The sequence below is a fragment of the Carassius carassius genome, chromosome 28, assembly GCF_963082965.1.
Source record: "Carassius carassius chromosome 28, fCarCar2.1, whole genome shotgun sequence".
Lineage (NCBI taxonomy): Eukaryota > Metazoa > Chordata > Actinopteri > Cypriniformes > Cyprinidae > Carassius > Carassius carassius.
In genome coordinates, this window is record NC_081782.1 from 22,678,329 (window position 1) to 22,699,934 (window position 21,606).

At 38.7% G+C, this 21,606-nt stretch overlaps 1 protein-coding gene across 3 annotated transcripts in view; it reads right to left on the reverse strand.

Annotated features, from left to right (window-relative positions):
- Window positions 1-21,606, reverse strand: part of LOC132108205 (fibronectin type-III domain-containing protein 3a-like) — a 101,058-nt gene that overhangs the window by 40,115 nt on the left and 39,337 nt on the right. Inside the window, exons 1-2 of one of the 3 annotated variants that reach the window (XM_059514835.1) lie at window positions 19,739-20,099; window positions 15,795-15,870 (exon numbers count right to left, since the gene is read on the reverse strand). In XM_059514835.1, the coding sequence (XP_059370818.1) occupies window positions 15,795-15,870; window positions 19,739-19,750 (88 nt within the window). In that variant the 5' untranslated portion in view covers window positions 19,751-20,099. Of the gene's footprint in view, window positions 1-15,794; window positions 15,871-19,178; window positions 19,321-19,738; window positions 20,100-21,606 lie in introns of those variants that run through there. The other 2 variants (XM_059514834.1, XM_059514833.1) reach the window with 2 other exon arrangements.

Below are 21,606 nucleotides of genomic sequence, written 5' to 3' on the forward strand. Positions count from 1 at the left end.
CCTTTGCAGCTCTCTCTCAACCTTCAGGATGTTCAGTAAATGCTCCAAATGCTCTAGTGAAATCCAATAAGATGAAAAGGAAAACTAGGCTACAGCCTGACGGAAGTCACTTGAGATGTTCAACATCTCGACAATCTCATCCTCAGCTCATATTCTGACTGAAAGTGCCACTGCTGCTCTTCATTTCTCAGTTGTAGTTTCTTAATAGATCAAATGTAGAATGTGGACAAGTTAGTGGTCCTCCTTTAATCCTTAAACGGTAATTAAAGAAGAGCACATTCCTCCTTGTTATCTTCCGGTAAAGGTGTTCCAGGCATGTCCAACTGGGAAGAGACCCCTGTGGAAGACCCAGGACACGTTGGAGGGGTTATATCTCTTGGCTTGGGATCCCACAGGATGCGCTAAAGGAAGTGACCAGGGAATAGAACGTCATCCTTAGCCTGCTTTCACCACTATCCAGGTCCTGGATAAAGGGCAGAAGATGAATGGATGGACAGATGGATATGCAAACACCTACATAAAGGGTTGGTGCCACCACTAGTGGCACCAAATGAAATAACAAAAGAAAAGTTTCAAAAACTTGACCAGCTTTTAAGTGCTTAGATAAACGGGTAGTCCTGGCCCCCACTTTTGCCACTGGTGATGTTAAAAGATGGATAGTCAAACAAACTGTGGATTGTAGTTCCAGTTTGTGCCACTAGTGTTGCACAAATTGCGTTTATGCCATGATGTAATTCCTAGATGACAATTTGGGATGTTCTACTTGGAGCCGTTCACGTCTTCAGAAACGGAATTCTGAATTTCTTTGGCAACACTATAAAAAAGCCAAAATGAATGTAATTAAAGTAATCAATAGACAAAACACAATACAACAAGTAACATTTGTTAAGCAAATACCTTATTAATAAGCTTACCGTTTATTTAGCAGAACATAATATTTTATTCAACTCCGTGTTAGATACATTAAACTATTGTATATCTATAATTGTGTTACTTTATTCTTGCATTAAGACATTAGCAATAGTCATTTATTTAAAAAAAAATGAATTTTAAATATTTCTACATGACATTGCAGTGGTCAAGCAGTACAAGTAAGAGCTCTCAAAAGATTGAGTTTACTAGATGTAATAAGTTCTAGTAGGAAATGTAGCAATGATGTTATTGTGGTTATGGCAGTACACACTGGATATTTAAGCATCAATACCTGGTTTTATTGTGATTTCGTGACTTTGTACAGCATTATTTAACATTGAAAATTTGCATCAAATATTGACTGCCTTCCTGGATCCAGTCTGGGTCTTGGCTCCTCGTTTCAGGTAATCCAACCTAAAACACTGGGAATGTGTCCCCATTGTCTGGGTCTAATTACAACAACCTCAGAAATAATCAAATCAAACACACTTCCACCAACACCTCGTCTATGCTTGTTGCTAATTACAAAACATTTACCCACCTCTAAACCGCAATTACTGATTATCTATTGTCGGATTAGTTTTAACTACTTTCTTCTTCTATCTAGGTGTAATGGAGGCACTATTCTCTTAACACTTGCCACTGCTTGAGAGGGTCCAACAATGTACCATTAGATTAATGGAGTAGAGAGTTGCCAACAGATTTAAAGGCAGGTGATACACAGTTCAGGTAAATGGATAGAAGGATTATCAAAGTACTGGTTATGCTAAGACAATACTAATTTAATTCTCCTTTGCAGTATGGAGCAATTCAACAAAGGGCCTTTTCCTTTATTGGATGCTAAATATTTTATTTGCATCCTTCACATGGCATTACAAGCTCTCCTTCATGCCCAGATGAACTGAGTGTTGTCCTCTATATACACGGAAGAAGAAAAAGATGACAGCAATGTTTATGGAACACAAGAAACTAAATTTGGCGAACATCCCACTGTCTCCTCTTATAACGCTTCAAAGAATAACACGAAGTCAAACCTACTGGAATAGCATGCTTTCTTCCTCATTCCTTGGAATGTATTCAGTGGTGTAGGAAAATTCCCTTGTCTAATTTCAATAGCCCACACAGATTTATAAGTACACACTGCCCCAAGATTTGCAAAAGGACAACATGGCATGCAGAGGTGTACATGCACGAAGCACACAAAATAAGTGTATTGATTAATCCTGTTGAACCCTGCAACCATCTAATTGTTGAAGGATTATCATCTCTCAAACAAAAATGCTCTTGGATCTTTCTCCAAACAATCTCTTATCTTATTTCTCTCTCTCTCTCCACTCATCCCTAAAGGCTTCAGCAAAGTGGGATGAGTCATCGACTCATTCATTCCGAAAGCTATGGACTGCAGATGCAGTGAATGAAGCATGTGCGGGAGAAACTGAGAGTGAATTCATAAACAAATATTACAATATCTTTCTGCAGAGACCCCACATATACAGAATCATCAGGTTCATTCATAAACCCAGAGCAGAACAATATTGCACATTTAAAAAAAAAAAAAACATTGTTACATAAATTGTCAAGTTCAATCTACTACATTACTGATTTTACAAACAATTTGCACACATTTCTTGTTTTTCATGAATGAGGAGCACTGAAAACATTACATATTCATATTGGCCAGTACTAGTTTAGTCTAGTGTTGTCAAAAGACCCGGTACTTCGGTACCAAGTCGGTACAAAAAAAATGAAAATGTCACGGTACCAGGTTTCTTTAAGTACCGGTGGTACCGAGGACCCGGTCAACCCGGTTCTTGACGCATACAGCGCTATGATTTCCGTGAAGCAGAAAACGCGGACGGAATCTCAAAATCCAGTCATGAAAATTAAACTTACATTTTAATATGGACAGTCACGGAATTTTTCAAAGTTACCATAAATTAATCAAATCAAATCTCCATATGGAGCAGTATCTGTAAATGTTAAGCCGCAAAAAGTGGGTTGAAATATGAATCCTGCATGTTCTGTGAGTCTCTGTGTGAATGAATGAATGAATGAATGGCAGAGACGTGTGGGTTTGTTTACTATATAGAGTGAAGCGCGTGATGCTTGCAGTAATTTCAGCATCTGCAGTCACAATGAGGACATAAATACATAAACATACATAAATCACCAGAACTGTTCTGAGTCACTTCACAAGCATTTTACAGTTTCATTTGAGTAAAACCAGTGTCAAAATAAAAGTAGCCCGTCAAAATAAACGTTCATTCTTACATTAAAGCCATTGTGCTAGAAATATTACAATTATTTAGTAGAATGTATGTGATACTGCTAGTACTGTTGAAAATGTATTTATTTATTTTAAAGAAATAAATTACACAATATTTCTTCCATGTTTTAATTTTAATAGCAAATCCCCTTAATTTACCAAAAAATGTGTTAAAATTTAAAAAAAGTGTTAAAATTTCATTAAGTAAAAGACAAATTAAATTTGGGTGAAACTTGTTTACTTGTTTTTCATAATTATATTACTTTTAGAAAAACGTTAAACAAAATTGTAAATAACTATAAAGGCATTGGTTTTATTTATTGTATGTTTTTTTTTTATTAGCATATTTTTGTGTTTTGCTTTGGTACCAAAATTGGTACAGAGAACCGTGGATTTTCACTGGTATCGGTACCGAATACTGAAATTTTGTTACCGTGACAACACTAGTTTAGTCTAGTTTTTTTCTTCAGTAAATCTTGAGGTTTGGTCTGTCGCTACTTCTGTTTCATCACACTTTTAATGACATGCTTTAGTTAGTTCTATTAGCCTGATATTGGAAGCAGGGTACATGAATATTTTGCTGTCTGATTTACGTCTGACACATGTAGTGTATCACATGTCTAAAGCACGTGAAACATTATATTACAGCGTCCATTGCAAACAACCATAGTCAGCTCTCTGAGATACTTCATTCTGACTGGTCAATTTCAACCTCCTCTGTGGTCAAATATTTATATATAATGGCCATTTAACTATAATTGGCTGCCATTCCAGGCTACTCATTTTCTGCTGTGGTAGATTCAGGTGTTATATCACTCCAGGGTCCTTTTTATTTCATAAAATATTCAACTCAAATGGATTCAATTTCAGTCAATTTACATTTGGGTGCATCCCTAGTGCATCACTGTCTCTTGTGCTCAGACTGTCATGCTCTTTAATATCAACCCGAAGGTAAACTATAAGTTAGTCTCAAATTAGTGTAAAACAAAGACCTAACATGTTTTTGATGTTAACCTATAGGCAAACAATAGTTTGGTTTAGTCTCAAATGAGTAATTTTGCCTTTTTATGCTTTGTGGGAGAGAGAAGAGCTCTACACACAGTTCAATGCTGATGGAATAAAGCCGCACTGTGTATCTGAACATGGTGACATTAATAAGGGCTTCTCTGGACGGATGAATAGATCGGGTCACAGTACTCAAAGCTCACCGCTGGGTTCAGTCGCAATCCAAGTTGCCCCGAGTAACTCCTTATAAATACGCCCACACAAATGTCCACTCACAGGGAATGTTAACACACACACACACACACACACACACACACACACACAGATGCACTATAATGCCTTCTAAAAAACATAACACAGTGGATGTCTGTGCCAATGCACACATTAAACAGCTGACACAACCATAAACACAACTTCTCTACCATACAGTATAGTCAGTTTGAAGTATTTCATTTTGAGTTGTTAAAAATAGTCCTACTGGCCTCAAAACCCTTACATAAATACTGCAGCTGTACCATGGTACACTATTGAAGCTACATCATGCTTTGGTAAATCATTATTGGGTTATAAAAATTCATAATTCTGAAGTTAATTATGAGATCAAAATCATGACAATCATAATTATGAAATAAAAAAGTCATTATTGCAACATTACAATAACATAATTACAATTGCACAAAAGTCAGTTATGACAAGTGAAATTACAAGTTACTAATCATAATTATGAGATGTCAAAATTATGACATACAAAAATCACAAAAATTGTGTCAAAACTGACATACGTTGAAATTCACAAATATTTGACAACTTAAAATATAAGACAAAATCAAATGATAAAAAAATAAATAAATCATAATTATGATTCTTTTTTACCCACATAATTTGCTCTTTTGTCAAATTCACCTTTTTATCTTTATAACATCGAAATTTTGTCTCATATCATGATTATCATTTACTAAAGTATGACTGGGATGACTGGACTGATGATATCTGATTGTAATATATGTTAATATATATTGGTTAATAATACAATTAGCACTATACCACTCATACTTGAGTATTAAAGTTCCATCTGCAATATATACTACAACTAAGAATGGCCATGGTAGTGTATTAACAAAAAAGGATGGTAATACAATGGTATGTTTATGGTTGTTCAGACAGTATGGAGAGAGAAAAAAATAAAACGGATGATTCAGAGAAGTTTCCACATACTGAATATACAAGTTGTCTGCATCTTGCCCAGGTACAGACCAAACCTGAGCAGTGTTGCCCTGTGGATCTTTCTCTATGGTTACTAAAGTGTTCCAGGTGGTTGCTAGACATTTGCTCACTGGCACAAGCCAAAAGAGTCAAAGTCTAAGTCTCCATGATATTCTGCTGCCAGAATACATTGAGATTCAATCAATTGTTACTTAACTGTTTAAGACGTGCTGCAGGCTGCCCACATTTGATGCTTAGAAAACATTAATAAAAAGAAAAGTGGTTGTGAAGAACTAAGATTTATTATAAAACTGTTGTCTGTAAGTCCAGTTAGTCAGACAGTGAAGGAACGTCAGTAACTGGAAACTCATTGCTAACATCCTACATGGGTAATCAAGAGACAAAAACATAAGTGCGCACAAACTAGTGGGATGGCATTTACAGGCTGAACAACCAATATCCATATCTAGGGTGGCCAACATTTAAAGAAACGTTAAGGCTGTGATGTAAAAGTGCTGTGTTAATAAGGTTCACCCCTTATTCTCAACCACAGCTCACTCCCGGCAATCTGGGATATCTTAAATGAAGTTCACTCTTAACACTGCTTCTTCATATTAAACAGAAAGTTCTGAAGGTCTGTAGTGTGTGTGTGTGTGTGTGTGTGTGTGTTTGTGTGTGTGTTGTTTATGTACTTCCAGCTACTGAGAACACTTTAATAAATTCAGAAATAGAACAAACACCCATCTGGACTGAAACGGAAATCAGGAAGAGAGGGACAAACCTGTTCCCTCTGGTTTATCCTGCGGATTTTAACATTACCTCCGGCTCACTCTAAGGTTAGGGGTTAAACACACACACAAACACACACTCTTCCCTCAGATCCCGCAATGGTGAGTCATCACTCCATTCACGTCACTGACAGACAGCAGCCCCACTCGCTCTAACGCTACTCTTCCTCATCAACTCCTTCCTCTCAGACAGTGGTGAAGCTTGCATCTAAATTTAGTGACTCTGGCCCTTTTTCTGAAAGGGAATGGCTTCTTTGTCCCACAGAGTCCTTGGCATATGTCAACAGGAAGCACATTCAAAATGGCATATAATGGCTGCTATAGCTTGTCAATTACATTTGATAAGCACATTTTCAAAAACATGTTTAGTTCTATAAAGCAAAAAGACAAAAGATTGTGCATTACAGTGACAACATTTAGTGATTCACTCAGCAGATAAAAGATAAAATGTAAAAATATTTTTCACACCTTTCCGTGCCATTACACTGAATGAAAACACAAATATAAAGCAATTTCCTTATTCAGGAACGAGATCAGTCTGATTCACTGATGAATCATTCAGTATGGTTCAATAGATAAAAATAAAAAAATAAAAAAAAGACACATATGGCTCATAAGAATATTTTGTTAATGAACTGGATATAGGCCTCAGTACCAATTCACAGTAATTTCTTGAAAAAAGTGACCAGTACATTCTTCTTTTGCGTTCAACAAAATAACATGTTCGTAACCACATGAGGTTGAGTAAATGATGACAGAACTATTCCTATTGCCGCCATGTAATCATAAATTCATGCATTTTATAGATCGTAACATGAGCGATTCTTCCAACTATAGTCTTTTTTTGTTTTGTTTTTTATCAAAATGTCATAACTCGATGTTCCTTGTGAAAAAAACAGGCATCTCACTGGTGATGTAGTATGACAGACTTCAATCATTTAGTCTGCTAAAACCGAACCTCCAAAATTGACTGCAAACTCACAATAATTTTTGTGGCACAATAATAGTGCGGCACTTCTATTTCAACCTTAATACAGCATTTGGATGGATGATCACCTGAGTGTCACTCATTGATAAGAGACAAGCTAACAAAGTGCTAGTCATAAATGCAAAAGAAAAAAAAATGATGCCCTTAGGTTTTCAGAACAAATTGACTACCATTTCCACTTGGGTTTTCAGTTAAATGCTAAAGCATCAATCTCATTTCAATGCCGCCGACTGCTTACTTTCACAAGTTCAAATACTTGCCAAACTAATCAGGCCAGATAGGAGCAAAACAATCTGGCTTACTGCATACAATGCGCTGGATGCTATTGTTTTTCTAATCAATAGCTTCCCAAGGCACAGTAATCTTTCAATTACAGTCACACTCCACTTCTTCCAATTGCAGCAACCGCCAATCAGGGAGGTTGGCAGTTTGTAGAGTGTTTCACACCGTCCCACACAATGGCTGCAGACAAAAAGCGCTCTACACAAGCTGAGAGGGGGTGTTACACATCTCATTGCAACCCTGCCGAGACCCACAAAACACTAGCTGACTGTTGTGACGGAACTTCCAGCGCATATGGCAATTAGACCCAACACTGGAGGGCTCTCTTAGAAAATGAGGATGTGCTGATTCAGACTGGGGGATCTGCTAGGAGTCATGATGTAGTCATGTGAAGTAAGTTCAGAATCAGAATGCGTTTTATTGCCAAGTATGCTTGCGCATACAAGGAATTTGTTTTAGTGACATAAGCTTCCAGTGCACAGAGACAACAACACACAGACAAAAAAGTAAATAAATCCAAATAAATAAACTGTATAAACAGTTGTGCTATAGATGATAATGGAATAGAATTGAGTAAGATGCAGGGATGTATTAGGATGGAAGAGTAACAAATAAATAAAAGGATATTGCACATTTTTATTGCGTAAGTGGGGAACATTTAACTGTTCATGTGTAAAGTTCTTGAAAGGTGGGCAGGGGAGCACCAATAACCCTTTTAGCAGTCCAAACCATTCTCTGTGGTCTTCTGATGTCCGATTTTGTAGTTGAACCAAACCAGACACTTATCGAAGAACACAGGATGAACTCAGTGATGGCTGAATAGAACTGTTTCAGCAGCTCCTGTGGCAGGTTAAACTTCCTCAGCAGGCGAGGGAAGCACAAACTTTGTTGGGCCTTTTTAACAATGGAGTCAATGTGATTGTCCCACTTCAGGTCCTGAGAGATGTTGATTCCCAGGAATCTGAATGACTCCACTGCAGCCACAGTGCTATCTATGATGGTGAATTGGGGGAGTGCAGGGAGGTTTCTCCTGAAGTCCACTATCAGCTCAACCTCCTGTCTGTAAGAAGACTCGTCACCGTACTAGATGAGACTGATGATCATAGTGTCGTCTGCAAACTTCAGAAGCTTGACAGAGGGATCTTTTGAGGTGCAGTAGTTGGTGTAGAGGGAGAAGGGCAGTTGGGAGAGAACAAATCCCTGAGGGGCACCAGTGTTGGTGGAGCAGCTGTTGGACAGGAATTTCCCCAGTCTCACTAGCTGTTGCCTATGTGTCAAAACGCTACTGATCCACTGACAGATAGAGCTAGGAACAGAGAGCTGGGTCAGTTTGGTCTGGAGGGCTGATGGAAGGGCTGTTGAGGATCCTCACAGAAGTCCCCGTTTTGTCCAGATGTTGCAGGATGAAGTGCAATCCCATGTTGATTGCATCATCCACAGTCTTGTTTGCTCGGTAAGCAAACTGCAGGGGGTCCAGTAAGGGTCCAGTGATGTCCCTCAGATAAGCCAGAACCAGTTTTTCAAATGACTTCATGATGAGAGATGTTAGAGCCACGGGTCTGTAGTTGTTAAGTCCTGTTATCTTGGGTTTCTTTGGAACGGGGATGATGGTGGAGCGTTTGAAGCAGGAAGGCACTTCACACAACTCCAGAGATCTATTGAAGATCTGTGAAAAGATGTGGGGCAGCTGGTCAGCACAGGTTTTTTTTTAGGGGTGCACCGATCCGATATTAGGATCGGATATCGTCCGCGATACTGACAAAATAGCTGGATTGGGGATCGGAAAAATTTACAGATTCACGGGCCGATCCAGTTTTTTTTTTTTCTCGTCGCTGCAGGATTTACGTCATTCGTCAGCTTCACGTGTGTGGTGCATGCTAGAAGCAACATGGAGCGTTCCAGAGAGTCGGCTGTGTGGAGATATTTCACGCTTGCCACACCAACTAGTTCGTCGGCTGTTTGCAATGTCTGCAAAGTAAATGTTTCGAGGGGAGGTGGTATTACTGCAAAGTACAATACTACCAATTTAATCAAGCACATCCAGAAACACCATGCTAAGGAGCACGCTGAATTCCTGCAGCTCATCAAAACAAAAGGAGCGGACAATACAGCCCAGCAACTAACTTTGCAGGATGCATTTCAACGACGCAAAAAGTTTCCGATGGAAAGCATGAAAGCATCGGCAATTACACAGAAAGTTGTAGAATTCATTGTTTTAGATGCTCAACCAATGTCAGTTGTTGAAGACGAGGGCTTCCGTCGCCTACTGGAACACTTAAGAGCTGAGGTACTCTCTTCCATCACGCAAGTATTTTTTCCGAGACCGCACTGGCAGAACTGTACAAAAATGTTTGCGAACACGTCTCGAAAGAGATTAAAGATATAAAAGCTATGAGCTTTACTACAGTCATGCATGTCATACTCCGGGACAATGCAAGCAACATGAAAAAGGCCATGGACAACATGGGGGTGCGGAGCTTAGGCTGCTTTGCTCACAGCTTGCAGCTTGTAGTCAATGAGGGACTACTGTCACAACGGAGTGTGAGCTATGCCATTGCAATCGGTAAACAAATTGTGGGGCATTTTAAACATTCTCCACTTGCGTATTCAAGGCTGCAAGATATACAGCTCCAGATGCAAATGCAACCTAAACGCCTGCAACAAGATGTCAGAACAAGGTGGAATTCTACGTACTTGATGATACATAGCCTTCTGGAACAGAAGCGAGTCCTCTGTGCTTACATTGCTGACCATGACCTGCCCAGTACACTGACCGCTAACCAGTTGGCTTTGCTAGAAAAAACGAGCATTGTTCTAGCACCATTAGAAGAGCTAACAAGAAAAATAAGCTCATCGACTGCCTCCGCCGCTGACGTCATTCCAGCTGTCACCGTCCTCAAACGCATCCTAGCTAAAGAAGGCGATGCAGATACTGGCATCAAAACGATGAAAAAAACCCTGCTTCAAGCTGTCAACAAACGCTTCGACACTGTGGAAGATGAACCCCTATATGCACTTGCCACCCTGCTGGACCCGAGATATAAAGACAGGTAAAATCGTGTAACTTAACTAATTACATTAGGGCTATATTATAGATTTTTTTTACTCACTTTTTATTCCACAATTACACTTCTACTGTATTTGATGAGATGGTATGCTGTAAATTTAAACATTTTAAATATAAATTATATAGGTTTACATTATATAATTTATACAAATTAATATATATATAAACTTTAATCAGCCTCAGGTTGTTTAAGTGTCAAAAAGTGTTTGATTTAGCTTAACCTATGTTTTATTTCTGTTTCAGATACTTTACAAGTGCACAATCTGCAAAGCATGCAAAAGATGCACTGACGGGGGAACTGGAGGAAGACCTGAAGAGGAGCACAGCTGGAGCATCACAGGCTGCAGGAAAAGTTCCCAGGGGTGGAAGCAGCAGCACCGAGCAGCTTTATGCAAGAGTTTGACCAAATTGTGGAGGAGTGTGACGATCCCGGTGCAGCAAGCAGCTCTAGCCCTGCAGTCCAACTGCATGGATATCTTGCAGAGAAAACCATCGCTGCCTCAGACAACCCATACCAGTACTGGGGAGTCAACAAATACAGATTACCTTGTCTTGCTGCTACTTTCACAAAATACCTCTGTGCCCCCTTTACTAGTGTAGAAAGTGAGAGAGTGTTCAGCACAGTTTCCAACATTGTGGATGAAAAGAGAAGTAGGCTTACAGCAGAGAGAGCAGAAATGCTTGTCTTCATGAGAAAGAATTTGCCATTGCTGATTAAGTGAGCATTCAGAGGTCATGTTTGTGATGGTGGTGTGACACTGCACTACGTTTACAATGTTTGGTTATTATTATTTTTTTATGTGTGATCAAGTTGTTTGACCAACTTTTTGTTTATTCAGCATTTGTTTATTACTCAGGTTCAGCTGCTATGTTGCATTTTAAATTCCTTTTTGCAAGACTTTGCACTTTATATTTTTGTTTACAATGTTTGGTTACTGTTTGATTACTATTGTATGTTCAACCAATGCACTGTTTTGTTTCTTGTGGCTACATTTGATTTATTTTGATTTAAGAGTTTGATTACATTATATTTTAGATTTGAATGCACAATTGTTATATAACAAATTTATAAGAATTCAAAAATACCATTGACATGGTAACAATGTTTGGTGACTGTCAGATTACTATTGTATGCTTGACCAATACACGAAAAAAGAAGTTTGATTATATTCTATTTTAGATTTGAATGCACAATTGTTTTTTAAATAAATAAGAATTCATCACTTTACATACAACTGTTATTTTGTCTTAGTTATGTTTAGTTAGTAAAATCTGGTGCCTTTAGTCTCTTCAAGGAAGGTATAAGGTGGAAGGTAATATAGTTTATTATTAATTCAACAATAGTATCGGATCGGTATTGGGTATCGACAGATACACAAAGCCCAGGCATCGGTATCGGGACTGAAAAAGTCGGATTGATGCACCCCTAGTTTTTTTTCAGACAGGCTGGTGTAACGCCATCTGGGCCTGGTGCTTTTGTTCTTCCTGAAGACCTGGCACACATCATCCTCACAGATTTGAAGTGCAGGGTTGGGGGGATTGCAGGAGGTGTTAACGGTTGTGTAGGGAGATCAGAATGGGTGTGGGGGTTTCAAATCTATAATAAAACTCTTTCAGGTCATTAGCAAGTCGTTGATTTTCCTCAGTGTAGGAGGATGGTGTCTTGTAGTTTGTGATGGCTCTCAGCCCTTTCCACACTGAAGTTGAGTCATTGGAAGTAAACTGGTCTTCCAACTTTTTAGCGTAGGTCCTTTTAGCCACTCTAATCTCTTTGTTCAGCGTGTTCCTGGCCTGATTGTACAAGACTCTGTCCCCATGTCTGTAGGCATCCTCCTTGGCCTGACGAAGTTTTACTGTAAACCATGGCTTTTCACTGCTGAATGTTAAATATGTCTTGGTAGGAATGCATAAATCCTCACAAAAAACTAATATAGATGTCACAGGCTCTGTGAGTTCGTCCAGATTGGTGGTAGCAGCTTCAAAAACACTCCAATCAGGGAGGTCAAAACAAGGTTGTAAATGCTGCTTTGTTTCGCTGGTCCATCTCTTCACAGTATTTACTACAGGTTTAGCAGATTTAAGTTTCTGCTTGTAGGTCGGTATAAGATGAACCAGGCAGTAATCTGAGAGCCCCAAAGCTGCTTGTGGAACAGAGTGATATGCATTCTTTATTGTGATGTAACAGTGATCCAATATATATAGGTCTCTGGTGGGACATGAAACATGCTGTCTGTATTTTGGCAGTTCATGGGAGAGATTGGCTTTTTTAACGTCCCCAACAATGATTAAAACAGGGTGTTGTTGTTCTGTCTCTGTGATCTGATCAGTGAGTTTCTGTAAAGCCAGGCTCATGTGCGCTTGTGAAGGAATGTAAACACTCATCAGAATAAACGAGTGAAACTCCCGCGGCGAAATAGAACGGCTTGCAGTTAACAAAGAGCACTTCTAGATCTGAACAGCACATCTTCTTTAACACTGTTACATCTGTACACTACCGTTCATTGATGTAATAGCATGTCCTGCCGCAACACGATTTCCCTGTTTATTCTGAGTCGCGATCTGCTCTAAACAGCTGAATGTCCGGCAATGGAGCGCGCTGTCTGGAATGGCATCATTCAGCCAGGTTTACGTGAAACACAGAACAGCAGAGTATGAGAAATCCTTTTTCGTCCGAGAGAGCAGAAGGATTTTGTCCATTTTGTTGGGTAGAGAGCGGAGATTTGCCAGATGGATGCTAGGCAACGGAGTTCGAAATCCGCGCTTCCTGAGTCTGACGAGCGCGCTGGCTTGCTTCCACCGTCTGTGCGTCTTGAAGCATTTGATCAGCACCGCTGCTCCGCCGACAACAACGTTCAGTAAAATGTCTGAATAATTTAAATTCGGTAAAAGATTTTGTGGTGTGTTCTGCCGAATTTTCAATAGTTCATCCCTGGTGAAACTGATTGTGTTTGTTAAACAAAAAACAGGAAAAACTAACAAAAATGGTACAAACACTGGAGAGCATAATATTGAGATTTGGCTGTGTCAAAGGGATGGTAAAGAATCATGGCTACTAGGGATGTAAAATATCGATTAATTCCATATTCGATTGTCGTTTAAATTAATGATTAATTAATCGATTCATCGTTAACCATAATGCTGCAAAATGTAACTGGCATGACAGGATGTGCAAAAGCCACACACACACACAAAACGCTTTCTCACTTGAATTAATGAGGTTTTAGTCTGAATAAAATTCTAGTAGCAGGATTATACAATGAATAGATGTGATTTAAATTTGCCACGATAGACGGTGTTGACAGTGATACTGGTTTTAAGGCAACACTGCTTTCCCACCATTACACTGTCCCCACCGTCGTTTTGATTTCTTAAATTATTCGTTTTTTTCTTAAATATTTATTTGAATTATGTAAAAATAATAAGTATAAATAATTCAGTTTAAAAGAAAGCATACACCATAATTAAAAACTGAATGCAGCTACAATGCTGCGTGCCAAGAGAGTCACATAACATATCAGCAGAACCGTGTCATCCCTTCTCCCTGTGCTGCGTCTCATTGAAGACGACACATTAGCCCCGTCAGAAGAGGACGGACAACTGACGGCCAACCTGAAAAAACTCAGCAAGCACTGCACTGTAAAAAATCCAACTCACAAAAAGTTATGATTATATTTTATTATGATATAATGATTATATTTTAGTTAACTGGACAATTAAATGCAAAAATGTTGGCTTAACTAGTGAAAAGACATTGGTTCAACAATCGTTGGACCAACCTAGTATTAATTGTAAATTCCATTTGTAAATGCAAGTTAACAAGCATACAAGCTGGGTTGGAGGTTGGAGCATGCGCACTGTAATGACCATGAAATTGGCGTATGTGCAATGAAGCGCGCCAACACTGAACAGACAAAGGAGCCTCACCCTAACTGTGGTGGATACGGTGAATAAGCTAAAACCCCAAAAAGTCAGCGTACTCCTTTAACTTGCACTTATATTGCTCGTTTTGTAACATGTTTTGTGTTAACAATTGAAAATTTTAAACATACATTTAAAGTATTTAGGACCGGTTGAATGAGATAGCACTTTGAATATTTTTTTTTCTTCTGCCTACTCATTTAACCCTCTGGAGTCTAAGGGTATTTTTGGGGCCTGGAGAAGTTTTGTCATGCCCTGACATTTGTGCTTTTTTCAGTTTCTTATAAATATCTAAATGGCCAAAGTCTAATCTCACTGTAATCAGCACAAACTGGGCTATAATAATATGTGAGCAGCATGCATGTACATGATTGTGTTTTTGAGAGAAAAAAATGTTATGCGTGGTTAGTGAAAAACAAAAAATGTTAAAACACTTGAATAAGGCAAAAAAACACAAAGAACAATGGTTCCTGGGATTTTTGAGAACTGGAGCTTGTAGCCTAGAATTTTTCTTTCTAAATTATGTGAAAATCATCTTGTTTACTCACTTACAGAAAACAATATATTGATTTAAATTTTCTAAGACACTTTTTGTTGGTAAAAGTCATGCGAGTAGGCGTCAACAATCATGAATATCATTGTGATTTACACCTGAGAAGACAAAAGCCCGCATAATGAGCTGCATAATGAGCCATTCAGTCAGCTGTGCCACTGAGAGGAAGGATTTACAAGAAAGAATGTGAAGACAAAATAAATCTATATAACTTTATGTTTGTAGTTTATTTAGAATATATTTAATTATCCCACAACATAATTTAATATCCACTTGGGGGAGCAGTTAAACAGTTTATCAGGAACAATCAAAGCTGACTTTCAAACTAATTTTTAGCACAATTACTCAAGTCACACAATCCTTCAGAAATCCTTTTAACAATCTTATTTTCTACCAAAAAAAAACATTTATTGTTATTATTATTATTATTACCATTATTATTATTATTAAATGTTGAAAAGAGCTGAGAATATTTTTCAGGTTTTTTAGAGGGGATAAATTAAAACACCACCATTTTTTTTTACATTTGTTACGGTTACATTTATTTGTTACATTTATATTATTTACATCAAGCTTTTGAATGGGATAATATCGTATATTGTTATTGAAACTTCATAATATTTCACTTGATTATACATTTAGTCTAATCAACAGCTAGAATTTACAGGTATTAATCATCACTTTAACTCCAGTCAATTACCGGGTTAGTCTCAGTCTGGGAGTTACATCATCTGAACTTGTGATTTGGCAAACTGAAATGCACTTGTTGGTAGACTAACGTAATTATGGGTTAAATTACAAGAGGAACGTACCTGTGATACACTGAAACTGACCATCATCTCGCTGGATCGTGAAGGACTCTCCTGGGTTTACTTGCACCAAGATTACCTGAAGAAAGCGAGAAATGTTGTTAGAGGAAACCAGCCTATTCAGATCACCTCAAAACTCTTAGCTCAACACATTCCCATATTTCATAAAAATGCATAAATTGCTTTGATGAAAGGTAACACTGAAATGAATAAAGATAAACTGTAGCGATTTGAATAGCCCAATCTGTAAGGGCTCCATGAACAAAGTCTAACAGGACTAAACTTCCTTCTGCCCTTATCTTGACCTCATCTAATGTCAGCACAGTGCGCCACGTGGCTCAATTTTATTCCAGGCTAATATATCTAGTGTAAAAGCAGCCATCATTCAGCCAGGCACAAACATGCTTCTATTACCCTCATTTTCTCATGGCTATACATAACTGACACAGATGAAAACACATCCACTTCTGAGGGCAGCACAAAATGGAAACATTGTTTACTGCTATGATGAAAATTCTCTGATTCCAAGAAAAAGAAAGGGAAAAACAGGAATATGCAGAACACACATACATACAAGCCATGGGGTGGCGACAATGTGCTGCAAATTCAAAGTTTTCCTTTTTTTTTTTTTAAGCAAGAATAAAAAAGGATGTTTGTGTTTCTTTTGAGATCTGAGAATCAATATAAATGTCATCAAAACTGATTTGTTATTGCCTTTGTGGCACTATAAACACCTCCAGTTTTCTGATCAATGACTGCGGCTCAGGGGAATCATGTGTGAATCTTACACGGCTGAATCGTGAAACAGCACAACCTATTTCAGTCATAGTTTTAGCAATATCATCCATTCATAAAAGGCGCTAAAGAAAAAGTAAAGATTTAAATAACACAAAAACTAATTCAAAATCGTTTGAACTAATTTACTGGTAAAAGATACTGACATAATTTGCTAGGAATTAGCTTTCACAAACAGCTAAAATTTTGCGGTTGAAGAGTGCTGTCACTACTGCTCATTAAAATTATTAACCACATGATCTCCCAATCTACAAAAATAAACTCACAAACTGGCAAAAATTTCTAAAACCTCAATTGGAGTTTGATAATCAGTCTTCTTGTCCCTCATATTGAACATGCATATTTCTAAAATATATTTAGTAGTAGCTTGTCAGTGGTGACTGTCAAATTGATGTACATATGGCAGAAATGTACGGTAAAATTCAGTTCATGGCATAATCAAACAGACGATGAACACTACTAACAATAGGGCTGGGTAAAAAAAAAAAAAAAAAAAAAATCGATATCTCAACATTAATCTATTCTCTTTTTTTACAGAACGATATAGATTCTTAAATCCCAAGAATCGTTTAGTCTAGCCTGTTTTTATTCAATTGACAGAACATTGAAGGGCACTTCCCATCCAGTATATTGCAATAAGCATTGTGCTTTGGTGCTTTTAATATGAACCAGTGTCAAGTTTCAATTTATGTCCATTGTACTGCAGTATTCAAACAATAAATGCCATTTTGGCACTGTTTAATGTGGAGTGAAAGATCGCTGTAGCGCCTCAATTCAAAAGGACGCCGCAGCACGAGGTGCAAATGAACTTGTCATCCACATTGATACCAGTTTCAACACAAAATAATCATGATTAAACATCCGAAGGTAAATTAAAACAGAGTACAACTTTACAATCTGTAAGTCTGATGTAATTGCTCAATCAAGTTTCAGCCGCGCAAAGAAGTTAATATAATATATACTGTAGAGAGGGACATATTGCTAAATAATGCACCAAATAACACATTCAGGTTTTTTTTTTACTGTTCTTATGTTTGTTTGAATAAACCCATTAATTTTTATGACAGCCACCATTTAAATTTTTATATTTAAAAAAAAAAACAAATTGAAGTAGAAATATTTGGTAATTGTAACTTTATTATTGAAAAAAATATTTTTTGTAATTTTTACAGTTGTATGCTATAGCTTACAAATCAGTTATTTTTAACCTTCAGCGTTATAGTAATCTATTACCAAATGACCCATGTATCTTTTACAGCATTTTCCTTGAAAATTTTGGCAAGTACTGTACCTGCTATATATCCAAAAATAATTAATACTGAATTGAATCGAATTGGTAATCCAATCAAAAGCTTGTAATGAGAATCGAATCTTGAAATGTGTGTCAAAACCCAGCCCTAATTAACAGCAATGATTATATGTTGCAATCAATCTTTTGCACAATAATGCACTATTTATACACCACCAAAATCATTCTCTAAATGATAGACCTCTACAAATTCAAAAAACAAAGAAGGGAAATGCAGGACTCCACCGTTCAATAGACAGATGCAAATCTCTGACATTAGATTACAAGGATGAATGATGATGAAGTGGAGAGGACAACATCATTGGATGTGACGTCCAAACCCACGTCACTCGCATGGGTCTGAAATGCGATAGAGAAGCAGGTTCAGCACTCATCAGAGTACCACTTGTTCCATGAAATCACTCTGAGTCAGTCTTCCATTGAACTTTTGTTAAGGCACTATTGATGACACATCTGTCTCGGAGCCGAGCGGGAGCGCTGATCTATTTCAGTAGAGCAGGGGTCTTGATCTTAAAGCCTCCAGCAGGAAATCATCTGACTGGCTGATTTTTAAACATATGCCACCTCGTTCAGCTCTCTCTAGTCTTTGGCTGAAGGTCTCAATGTTTGGGCCTTCCTCATAAGAGGATATGGAATGGGGTGAGTCACATCAAAGGTGTGAATGAACCATGACAAATGTCATACCAAGACTGAGAAATGCACTCTGATGTCACTCAACAGGTAGAATAAACACAAGGAAAGTGTAGAGTCCTAAAAAATGTCGCAGGGAAATATTAAAAAACAGTCAAAAACAAAGAAAGATATCCCTTTCGATAAAATCAGGTATTCTAGCATACAGATTATTAAAAAGTTTGAGCATTTGGTTTCACCGGTGTCTTTTTTAAGCCATGTAAATGTGTTCTCAAAAGATTTCAACTCTTATAAAAAAAATGGAGCCAAAATAGCACAAATAACATGTCAAGCCAAGAACAACAGGAAAACGTGGCTCTCGCTTCATCTGAGGGTTAAAAACTGACAGTCCTTCCGGAGGTAAAAAACAACTGAATGAAAGGACTTCAACCCCAGCCACAAATCAACAGGGACCAGCTTTCGTACATCTTATTCTCATCTAAAAGCCAGCAGCAGCAGTCTTCAAAACAATGAAAAGTCTATCAGAAGAGAATATTTCTCTTCTCAATAAAGACAAACAAATTAATTTCAGCCTCTAAGCCTAACCTAAAAAATAATAAGCACAGTGTGCATGTCAAAGAAAATAAATTTGGTAGCAAGTGCAATTTATTTACCTCAGACTTGTGGTGGAAGTCACAATTATAGCGCCTGAACTGCCACGGCTTGGGGCTCCAACTGCGGGTCTCCCCTAACACAGCCATCCTCAGTACTTCCGTCTCACTCTCTGTTCCCATTCATGAGTGCCACTGAGACACACCAGCTATCCCTTGACTGCAGCACACACAAACACACACACTCATACGAGTGTGTTCTCGCTTGGTTACAAGCGCAGCGGCAAAGAGCGATGCATGAGCAACAGCAAACGCAACGATGGGGGTGGCTGAGGGAGGTCTTATTGGATTAGGTTCAAGCAGCTACATGCTGTTGCATTCACGTGTGTGTGTGTGTGTGTGTCTCGCAATTACTTGTTCTGCTCTGCCTTGCTCACTCCTTTGTTCTGCAACACAGCTGGTTATCCTTGTCCCCCCCTTTCTGATACAACTCTCATGTAGGTACTGCATTACTGACTGCATTACATTCTCCAGGTCCCTTTCCTATGCCAGCATGCAGATTTTACACAAAGAAATGCGTTTACACACGTATGTGTGTGAAAAAATACTGAATCTTCACTTACTGTAGCGCGCATCTCCCTCTCATCCAGCCACAGCTGCTTCAACAGGCTGGCCGATATTTTAAGGTATCTGGTATCTGCTACCCTCCCTGTGCTCCGGGGGTCCGAGCCACCCTTCGCCGGCTTCACCCGGTGCTCATGAGATTGGAAGGGCTGTGCGGTGTGTTCGACACATGCGGGCCTGTGTGAACTCTTCACCCTCCTAAGCAAAGCCCCGGTGAGAGGAAGGGATAGAGGTCTCGCCTAAGTGCACTAGCTGGAAGCCGTTCACAAGATAACAGGAGCGAAGCCCATGTTTGTGCTCTCCCTTTCTCTTTTTTAAATCTCTCCTCCTGCTCTCTCTGCAGTACATGGACAACTCTCTCTCCCTCTTCTCTCTCTTTCTGGCTCCAACTCTGCCTCACCACCACCGCCAGTCTCCACGGCAACCCCTTCAACAAATAAGCCCTGGCGATGTCCGCAGCATGCCACCAATGAGGAGGACAGCTAATCGCCCGTGTTCTGCTCACAGGGGGAGGAGGAGAAAACGAAAAAGAGTGAGGGAGGAAGGCCACGGACGAGTGGATGCAATTGCTCTTTCCTTCGAGGGTTTGTAAGTCTCACCTCACCCTCTGTGCCACACTGGCACTGACTCGTGACTGTTCTGTGGCGAGCGTATGTGTGTAAAAGCGAGTACATATGGATGGCGTCCAGACTTTGCAACACCTTCAGGTAGTGCCAAGTACTGGATTGGCATGGATTCAGCAATTAAAAACACGGATAGGGGTCTCAAGTTATTCTCGACTCCTTTGTTCTACATTTTGCTTTGGTGACGACAATAGTGAGGGGGCACAGAGTGACACGCTCATTCATTGACAGACACACACACACACACACACACACACACACACACACACAGACACATCCTCCCTCCCCCTCTAGAAAGAATCAGTCGTCCTTTCTATTCTCCATTCACAGAGAGCCGCTGCTTCTATTAATACCATGATCGATGTACAAGGAGATGAAGTTGGGGTAGTGCAACAGCTTCTTTGGTGTGGAGGAGCGCCTTAGCCTTCACCTCTATTAAAAGCACTGTGTTTTGGTCTTCTCACTGGAGAAGACAGCATTGAAAGGGAGGTGTGAAACAGACAGATGGATAGGAATGACATCCCTGGATAATATGAAAAAGATATTGTCCTTCATAATCTTCAAAATAGAACGGAGGTAAAAGAAAGCTTAAATTTCTTTGACATTTCTCAAACTACAAAAAAAACTGTTTCTTATACTAAAATTACTAAATTTTAATGAAACCCTGTTCACGTGTCCATGACAAATATTCAACATCATATATGCAAAATAACTAAGCTAAAAATGTATCATAGTCCTCACAAAAAACTAAGACCTATAGATTTCGCATAATGTCATGGCTCAGTGAAAGCTATTTGAAGTTTGACAGTAATTGTCTTGAAATTGATTATTTTGCCTAGTTTACTCTAATGCTATGGGATGTCACGACGATGCTGCTACATTTGCATTGTGAAGTTATCAAGTCATGAGGCACCATTGCTGCCACAGATAGCTCAGTAAAAGCATCTCCACCCATAGGCATCATCGCTAAAATATAAAAGCTAAATTAAACAGTCAATCATCCTGATTTATCCTAATACAATACCTTTTAAGTTTTTCATCTATTTAGTTTGTATCTGAAAATATTCTGAAAGCCTTTTTTTTAATATGTGCAGACTATAAATTGGGGCAGTAAAATGTCAGAGATAAGAGATTTAGTATCCAGGTGGTAGAGTGACAATGATTTGCACGAGCAAAGATTAGCAATGGGAACATTGTTTCTTTAATGCGTCATGGCCAGGCTGAACTTGGCAGGTTTAGGCACA